At 48.0% G+C, this 9435-nt stretch overlaps 1 protein-coding gene across 1 annotated transcript; it reads right to left on the bottom strand.

Moving 5' to 3' along the window:
• Positions 1-2180: 2180 nt before the first annotated feature.
• Positions 2181-7545, bottom strand: ACTB (actin beta). Its single transcript, XM_036741212.1, has 6 exons — positions 7447-7545; positions 5276-5404; positions 4490-4729; positions 3556-3994; positions 3258-3439; positions 2181-3028 (listed from the first exon to the last, which is right to left on the bottom strand). The coding sequence occupies exons 2-6, from the start codon at positions 5396-5398 to the stop codon at positions 2885-2887; spliced, it is 1128 nt and encodes a 375-aa protein (XP_036597107.1). The 5' UTR covers positions 5399-5404; positions 7447-7545; the 3' UTR covers positions 2181-2884.
• Positions 7546-9435: the final 1890 nt, after the last annotated feature.

Raw genomic sequence — 9435 nt, 5'->3', positions numbered from 1 at the left:
CTCACTTTATTAAGGAAACCCGGACTCAGGAAGGTAAAGTGATCCTGGCCCAGATTGAACCCAGGTCTTCCAGATGCTAGGGCCACTCCCCTAACACTACCTACACTTACATAGCCACAAGTTCATAGGTGCATTTAGGGGCTTTTCCTTTGCTTTGGGAAGGGAGGGATCATCTAGGAAATCATCAGTTACTATGGCTCCTTAACTGTAGGAATGCATGGCTAATCTGGAAATACATCATGCCTGGAAACAACGGAATAGAAACACGTCTTTCAAAAAAACCACCAATGATTGCAATCACTTCTCAGCTACAACACAGAAACTGTTTGCAAGGCGGGGTACAAATGAGATCCTGCTTTAGCCACAACAAGAAACAGAAGAAATCCTACCAAAACTAAAGGCACGCATGTAGGAAGTAGGAGGGAAGAGGGACGGCAGAACAAGTACTTGGAGTTTTGAATGAGAATAGCCAAACTCCAAGCCGCATTCTGATACCACCTTTTATCTACATCTGCTCTCTTCCTGCAAAGAATTCAGCCCTGCCTGGTCACACACCTCTTGGTTTGGGCCCTGAGGGAGAGAAAGTGGCCATGTCTTATCCTTTAGAAGGAAAAATTTCTCTCTGCCTTAGAAATGGAGGTGAGTGAGAGGGCAGGCCATGGGTGTGACACACCACAGGGTCATGGGGAGTTAGCTGGTCATTTGTTTTTGCTGTTATTCTTACAGGGGATGGCTCATTTGGAGGGAGGGCACAGTGAATGATGGCTTCAGTCAGAACTACTTTGCTTCTGATGGCTACATATTTTGTGATCCTGGGGCAAGTCCTTAACCTCCCTGAGGCCCTTTCAACGGTAAAGGTAAAACGAGATTTGGACTAAAATGGATGGCCTGAGGTCTGTTGCAGGTCTCCCGAAGGTCGATAAAGTCTTCATTTCATAAGTCAGCCCACAGGATGCCTTACTTATTGCCCCAAAGCCAAGTCAATGGGAAAATCAAGTTTAGAGCTGCAAAGGACAATGGAAAGCCCAATTCCTTTATAGAAGAAACCCAGGGAGAGAAAGCGATTTGTCTGGGTGCTTATTGATTTTCATTACAAAACTTCCTTCCTTTTCAAGAAATACAAGCTCATATTGAGCTCGAAAGTCCATCCTCAAAAGCAGAGGGGGTGCATGGCATAAGGTAGCACACTTAACTTGGGAATTAGACTTGAATTCAAGTATTACCTTGGAATTTCAGTCCCTATTGAAAACCTGTACTGGTTACCTAAGTTGAGCCTCAGCCTTTTATGAAATAGGGATGGGGAGCAGATTCAAAAGCCTCTAAGGTCCCTTTCAGATGTCCTTCCACCCGGTCTTTCACAAATGGCTAGCTGTGGCCAATGAGGCTTGAGAGGGGTCAGCACCCTGGTACTTCATCCTCTCACGTTTGATCTGTTAAGGAGGCATATTCTGTGACAGGGGTAGCGAAAGCAGGCTGCCCTTCCCCACAGGCACATGGGGTACCAACCACCTACCCAAACTCCATTCAATGACTCAAAAGATGTCACAGTAGGCAGACAGCTCGCAAGCACTTTGAGAGGATTTCATTTTGCTTCTCCCCAATTAGTCTTTATTGCTAATGCTTACATCAAGGTAAGAGCTTGTTGATCATTCATTACCAATTTAAATGTAATGTCATTAACTTAGGAGGCCTAACATTACCAACGATTATGGCAGAGATGCTGTCAGGAAAGTCATGGCTAAAGTCTTCCTATTACATGTACTTTAGATTTTTTCCCATAAAAAAGCAAAGGGCAGTAAATGGAGGTGGGGGGAGGGGTGAAGAACTGAGCCAGGTCGTAGTATTTTCCTCAGCCCTTTTGGTAGGGAGCAAGCCTGTGAAGATTTAAAAATAGACCAGGCTTGATGGCTTGGCATCTTGGCTGATCATCATGGAAGCTGCCAAAGATACAGCTCATGAAATCTTTACTACCTAATCCCAGTTAAGTATTCTAACCACCAGGTTATGAGCTACATGAATATAAAAAACTACCAATTTCAGATGATCCCCAATTTTTAAAAATCGAGTCAATTGAGCCAGAATTTTCCCATTCAACTGAAAAAGTGAACTATCTTGCAAAGACTTAAAAGTGCAAACAAGAGAAAAAACATGTGAAGCACATTAACACAACTGGCCAAAAGTTTCTTTAACGTGTGCACTTTTATTTGAACTGGTCTTAAGTCAGTGTACAGGTAAAGCTCCTCCCCTCCCCCAAGTACTGGCACCAATCTCAAAAAACTCGCAGGGAGACTGTAAAGTCTTCATTCACATCTATGTTGGGGGCAGGGAGGGAATTTAGGGGGCCATTCATTATGGCTGACAATTTAAAAAAAAAAAAAAGGAACAAGTATTAAGGCGGAAGATACAAAAAGTTTTTTTGTTTTTTAAAGGATTACATAATTTACATGTAAAGCAATACTAGTACCTTCCCCCCTCCCCCCTCCCCCACTGGATTTTTGTTACATAGCTCCTTTGCTCTAGCAGAGGACAGCCTTCACAGAGGCTTGTAACTCTGTAACAATGCATTATACAATATTTGGAATGACTATTAAAAAAACAAAACAAATGTACAATCTGAGTCCTGAAGACGCACTGTAGAACTTTGGGGATGTTTGCCTCCAACACACTTAGACTGCTCATCACCTTCACCGTTCCAGTTTTTAAATCCTGAGTCAAGCGCCAAAAAAAATAAAAAAAAAAAAAAAAAAAAAAAAATCCAAACCAAAAAAAAAAAAAACAAATAACGCCATGCCAATCTCATCTCTTTTTTGGGCAATTATCATGTCACACACCCTTTGACAAAAAAAAAAAAAAAAAAACAATCAAAAAAACACAAACAGTCCATTTAGAAGCATTTGCGGTGGACAATGGAGGGCCCAGATTCATCATACTCCTGCTTGCTGATCCACATCTGCTGGAAGGTGGAAAGAGAGGCCAGGATGGAGCCTCCAATCCAGACAGAGTATTTACGCTCAGGTGGGGCAATGATCTATAGAGGGAGGAAAAAAAAGGAGGGGGAGGGGTACCAAGTTAGCTCCTAATAGATCCAAGTCACTTCTGAACAGTAATCAAGTCTGACAAAGCCAATTAAAAACCCACCCCCCCTAGGATGATGCCATGAACACAGTGCAGGGGAAGCAAACAACTGAGTCTGACAGCCCCAAATTTTGGATGACCTGACAGAAATAATCCTTTAAAACATAATCTAACAAACTCACCTTGATTTTCATTGTGCTGGGAGCTAGGGCTGTAATCTCCTTCTGCATCCTGTCAGCAATGCCTGGGTACATGGTGGTACCACCAGACAATACGGTATTGGCATACAAATCCTTACGGATGTCAACATCACACTTCATGATTGAGTTGAAGGTAGTTTCGTGGATTCCACAGGATTCCATACCTACATAAAGGAAAAGGGGGAAGGGAAAAGCAAATTACTTTCAGTCTTAAACTACTTCCTGTGACCCACTATTCCTGAAATAGATAGCAGTTGTTTTAAAAAGAAAAAACCCTTACCTAAGAAAGATGGTTGGAAGAGGGCTTCTGGGCATCGGAACCTCTCGTTGCCAATGGTGATGACCTGACCATCAGGGAGCTCGTAGCTCTTTTCCAGAGAAGAGCTAGATGCAGCAGTGGCCATCTCCTGCTCGAAGTCTAGGGCGACGTAACACAGCTTCTCCTTGATGTCACGCACGATTTCCCTCTCAGCTGTGGTAGTGAAACTGTACCCTCTCTCGGTCAGGATCTTCATGAGGTAGTCCGTCAGATCACGGCCAGCCAGATCCAGACGGAGGATGGCATGGGGAAGGGCATAACCTTCATAGATGGGCACAGTGTGGGTCACACCATCACCGGAGTCCATCACAATACCAGTGGTACGACCAGAGGCATACAGGGACAGCACAGCCTGGATGGCAACGTACATGGCTGGGGTGTTGAAGGTCTCAAACATAATCTGGAATAGAGAATAAGGCAAGTTAAGTGAGTGATTAATTACTCCATAATTTATATAGCAAGGCTATGATAATCATGCAGGTGCACAACACTTCTGTAGGTCTAAGTACCCTGCAAAATTTTTTTTTAAAACTTTTAAACTGTTTTTCTAAGACCCACACATTGTTATCTTACATAAGATATATATACCAGCTTATGGCAAAAGCTGGGAGAGTTGGAAGTTTAGATTTTAGAAGTCACCCAAGACAAGTGAACTGTTAGTACCTAGACAAACTATTCAAATTGCTAGTGAAAAAAAAATAAAGCCAGATCAGTAAAAGCAAACAGAACCTGTAGATATCCAAAGAGAAGACTCAGGTCAGAGAAGGAAAACCCTATAGATAATGGCAAAGAAAAAAAAAGGAAGAGAAAAGAAAAGTGAAGCAGGGTATAAAAGAATAATAAATGGTTGAAGCTGACAAGGCTCAAGAATCAATACCCTAAGAAGTCCACAGACCTGAGTCATCTTTTCTCTGTTGGCTTTGGGGTTCAGGGGGGCTTCTGTCAGCAGCACAGGGTGCTCTTCAGGGGCCACACGGAGCTCATTGTAGAAAGTATGATGCCAGATCTTCTCCATGTCATCCCAGTTGGTGACAATACCGTGTTCAATGGGGTACTTCAGGGTCAGAATACCTCTCTTGCTCTGGGCCTCATCCCCCACGTAGCTGTCTTTCTGGCCCATACCCACCATCACACCCTGCAGAAAAAGGAACGAAAATCATCAGTTTCACCTACCAGAAACAAAAACCTTTAGTTTGGATTTGTGGGGTTCTAGATTTTTAAGAGCTGGAACTTATATCACAAGTTGACACCTCTCATTTTACAGCCAGAACTAAAAACCTGACAAGTTAAAAATGACTTCCTCAAATTCACCGCCATTGGGGATGCTCTTAAAAGAGCATTAGTTTTTAGAAAAAGGTGATTCTGTAGGCAACCAAGAAATGCCTTCTTCCAGGTCAAGTCTCAAAGTTCTCAGTTACATAGCCACATTTAAGTTTTCCATCAAATTAGGCCCAGGTTAATACCACCTGACCTGTTGATTTCTCTATGCCCAAGGGTTTTATTTAATGTTATTGCGAACCCCTTTTCAGAAATATTCTAGGCTCCTTGGAAAGAAAATCCTTCTAATATTATTTGCTGTCAGCCACCCCCTTCCAACATCACCACTATCATTCCAATCAGCCAGACCAAGGTGGTTTAAGATGGTTGCCAAGTATCTCCCAAAATACCACGTTGTGTATACCTGATGTCTGGGGCGCCCAACAATGGAAGGGAAGACGGCCCGAGGGGCATCGTCTCCTGCAAAGCCAGCTTTGCACATTCCGGAGCCATTGTCGACCACGAGAGCAGCAATATCATCATCCATGGCGAACTGTGGAGAAAAGAGGGAAAGGGTCTTAAGATTTTAATTCAATTCAAATGCTCTTTGGTCTTTTTAATGCCAAAAGAAATGGGCAGGCCTCATTTGCAGCGTAGCAGCTAGGGTACCACCAGGGTTAGTGCAGCCTCCTTCATCCCATCCTTAGAGATGCTAGGGTGGAGGCATATATGGTGATGACCAAGCAGATTGGAGGGACCACTCCCCACCCAGTTTCCTTCTCCGCTTCCTGTCGGTAATTGAATGCGCCTCTCCCCTTTGGCCGCTAGGGGGAGCGCCCGCTTGCGTTTTTTCGCCTTAGAGATTTGGGACAAAGGAAGTCCCAGCTCTCTCGCCTCTCATTATTACCATAAAAGGCAATGGTGAGAGAGGCAGCTTTGCAGAAGTCAGTGGTGCGGCAGGAAGCCAGGTTTCTCCTCCCCCCCTTTTTTAAAGGGAGACTTGATTAAAAAGGAGAAGCCACTCCCCCTCGCTCCCTCCTCCCCCTGGCCTTTTTCAAAATGAGGCACGGTGTGTGGCCACACCCAGATCGGTCTCCACTCCCCACCCCACCCACCCCTGCCAGACGTTAGCGCCGGGGATGGGTCTGGGAGCCACGCTTATGCAAGCGGCTCCGGGAGACCAGGGCGCTTCTGCCGCTTGGCAGGAGCAGAAGTTCAAAAGGGGAAGTGGCTCACACCCCCTGAGATTGAGAGACGAACTCATCGTGGGCAGGCCCCACCCAGTTCTGGGAAAGCAAGCTTCAGGAAAAGCGGGGAGTCATTCAAAGCCTATTAAGGCTCGTTTAAGCCGAGTCTCTCCAATCATTAGGCCACGGTGATGTAAAACCCCTCTTCCCTCGCCCCCTAATGCACGAAAGGTGGTGTAGGAAAAGGAGCATTAATTATATGCCTGACAGCGCCAGGTAAATTTCAAAATCCAGGTACTGTTTAAAGTGACACTCCTCTCCCCCTCCCCCAAAATCCTCGTTGGGGGATGGATGCAATAGCCAGGGTAGCAGCCTGGGTGCTCGGTTTGCAAAGGTAACAATTACCTCTTCTCTGCAAACCCGTTAACACCACCCTGGGGAGTCGGCTGCAAAACAGACCCTGGAGCCCCCCCCTCCCTCCGCCCCCGGTGCACTGTAGGCACTGCCAGGGCTGTCCCCACCCCCTCTACACTTTGTAGCTTCCGCCCTATAACCTGTTAGTCCACCCCACGCCCTGCCCGGCCGGGCCACTACTGGGCCCAGGCTGAGACAAAGACCCTTAATTCATTCCCCCGCCTTTGAATGAAAAGTGGAGGGAGGAACCGGAACCTCCTCTCCTCCCCCCCCCATAAGGCACGATGCCCACCGCCTTCCGTGCCCCCCGCAAAGCACGCGCTGCCACAATAAAGCAGGCGGAAGCCCGGAGCTCGGGTCACACCCTGGAAACCTCGCTCCCGCCGCCCCGGCGGTTAACGCTCTTCCCCATCCCCCTCCCAGCCTGGGTTCCTTTTTTCCCGCCGCCCCCGCCCTCTACAACTTCTTCCAACCCCACCCGCGCCCAGAGGCGCCCTCGCTCAGCCGGTTGGATGGGCTTTGAGCCGCCACCTTAGATTATCCTACGCCAACCGGATTAAGCCTTCCTTCCCCACCAAGGAGGGATAATCATCCCGAGCCCGCCGGACTCCATCACTGCAAACGGCGGCGTTCACTAGGCAAGGCCCGCCAGGAGAGGCTCGGCGTCCCCCAAACCCGACTGTCCCAATGCACACCCACGCCGATGCCCAGGACCAAGGGGCGATGGCTGAGCAATCAAGCCCCCGCCTTCTCAATGGGAATAAAGGTCGGGGAATAGCCACCACTGGGCTTGGAGTCCCTGAGAACCCGGCTCGTTTTTGCAAGTCCCCCCCCCCCCCCGCTCCTCCCAAGAATATGCACTCCCCTAAAGAAATCTTGCAGGCAGAAATAAACGCCCGCCACCCCACTCCTCCCTGGGAAGGTTCTGGAGGAGGAAGGCAGAAAGGAGCGCGTGCCCGAAAGAAATCAAGGGTGCGAGAGGAAAGGCTCTTACCTTTGAAGTGGCAAGTTTAAACCCTTAAGAGAGAGAGGAGGTGGTGCCGCACCTGGAGGCAGGGGGGAGGCAAGTGCACGCTGGGTGGAAGAGCTCACAGCTACTCCGGCGCACTCGCGCTCGGGGTTTTATGGGGCGCGCGAGCTCCACCGCTCGAGCCATAAAAGGTAACTTTCGGAACGGCGCGCTCTGATTGGTTCGGGGTCGCTCACTCACGAGCCTCTTTGCACATTGCAGCATTTTTTTTCTTCTCTCCTCCTTTTGCAAAAAAAAAAAAAAAAAGAAAGAGAAAGAGGGAGGGAGAGTTTTTTCAGCTTTTCTCTCTATGGGCGCTCCTCCGGCTTCCACCCTTTTTTGCTTGGTCTGAAGCTCTGACTCTCAGTGCCATAGCAATGCAGGGCTGATTCATAACAAAACACGGGTGGAAGGAGAGCTTGCTTCAGTGCACGTCTGTGTATGTGAGTGTATGTGCTTTCTTCCAACCGTGTTTGGAGATGGAAAGAAAAATGCCCCCATACTAAATCCAGACCCCCTGCGCTTCATCGGGCTATTGTTGGGCCCTTGTTCTGGCCACGGGAGGGGAGGTGTAGACACGCTTTCTTTTTTATTTATTTAGTGCACCCTAGGATGAACCCTGAGAGTTTTCCATAGAGACGCCTTTAATGTGACAGTGAAGGGCTCAGACCCACCCCAGCCTGTGCCAGGAAATGCAAAAATCCCAAAGAGGACTGCCCTGTCCAGCACCCACCAACAATAGTGCCCCTGAGTCATTCCCCCAACTTGGAATTCTTCTGCCCGAGGTGGGTTTGTAAGCACACCCTGAACGCCGCTGTTTGCATAGGCTGTTGCTCTGGTTTCCCAAGCCCGGCCCAGTGCTGGGAGCGGAACCCGGAGATTTCCAAAAGCTCGCTCTCTCTCTCTCTCCCCTGTGCCAAAATCTTATCATTCGCGAGCCTGAGACTCCGACTGATCTCCGCTGCCCGCCCCTCGCCTTCATTCACTTCTTCTCCCCTCCACCCTGGCCCCCCAATTCTGATTCTCCGAAAAGTGCGTGTTTTCCTGTCCCCTGGGACAATTGGACATAATGTCTATTGTCTTTTTAGATGGGGTGGGGGGCGCCAAGCTGTGCATTTCGGGTGATTTAACATAAAGGCATGTATATGCCCAAGTGGAGTTTGAGGAGGGGCTGAAGTTGCTAGGTGCAGAGGAGTGGGTTTAAGACTTGAGAAACAGAGCCAGATTTCTTTAAAAGAAAAGACTTAGCTTCAAAAAGGTGTTATGATTCTGTATATGGGTACGTGTCCACACATCTACAATCCCCCATTCATTTATGGACCACGAGATACAGTGGCGAGGACAAAGGTAACGTCAGGAAAGCAGGCCCAGTGTTAAAAATCCGGGGCAGACAGAACAGCAGGTTGTTTGGCCCTATGAGAGTAAAAACTGCATATTGGTAAACACAGGGCAAAGTTCTCTTGCCCCTAGGGGCCCAGTAAATAACATTTACACAAGAAGTAGGAGCTACCACCTGCCAGAAAGCTGAGGCAGGTTTGGCTGACCCAAACTTAATTCGTTTTATTTTTCTCAACTTGGACTCTGTTATTTAGGCGCTTGGATTTCTCACTGGGGTGGGGGTGGGGGTGGGGGAAGGTTGGACCCACACACAGACACCTGAATGTAGGCCTTAGCCATAGCCTGTCCCCTCCCCCTTCCTCTTCCTCTTCCCCTTCAGGCTCTCAGAGTGACTGGGAGAGAGGCTGGCCTCCCTAAGACTTGATTTTTCTTTTCTTTTCTCCTCTGCTAAGTTAGACAGGGCCGCTTTCTGGACCCTGGAAGGTCAGTCCTGAAATCACAAAATCCCAGGGCCAAAGGAGACTGTGGGAGAGGGACGTGAACGCCCTCCCCCAAATTGTGCTAGGGTTAACTTTAAGACAAAAGCTTCAAACTAATCCCTCCCACCACCTTTCAGTATTAGCCCTGCTGGAGCTG

Source organism: Trichosurus vulpecula, chromosome 1 (assembly GCF_011100635.1).
Source record: "Trichosurus vulpecula isolate mTriVul1 chromosome 1, mTriVul1.pri, whole genome shotgun sequence".
In the NCBI taxonomy this organism is placed as follows: Eukaryota; Metazoa; Chordata; class Mammalia; order Diprotodontia; family Phalangeridae; genus Trichosurus; species Trichosurus vulpecula.
Note: the sequence above shows the minus strand (reverse complement) of the source record. Positions and strands in the feature narration are given on the sequence as shown.

Coding starts and splice junctions, on each gene's coding strand:
- ACTB (XM_036741212.1), bottom strand. CDS start 5,398: ATGGATGATGATATTGCTGCTCTCGTGGTCGACAATGGCTCCGGAATG. Junction 4,730..5,275: donor TTGGGCGCCCCAGACATCAG/GTATACACAACG, acceptor CTTTTTCTGCAG/GGTGTGATGGTGGGTATGGG. Junction 3,995..4,489: donor ACAGAGAAAAGATGACTCAG/GTCTGTGGACTT, acceptor TCTCTATTCCAG/ATTATGTTTGAGACCTTCAA.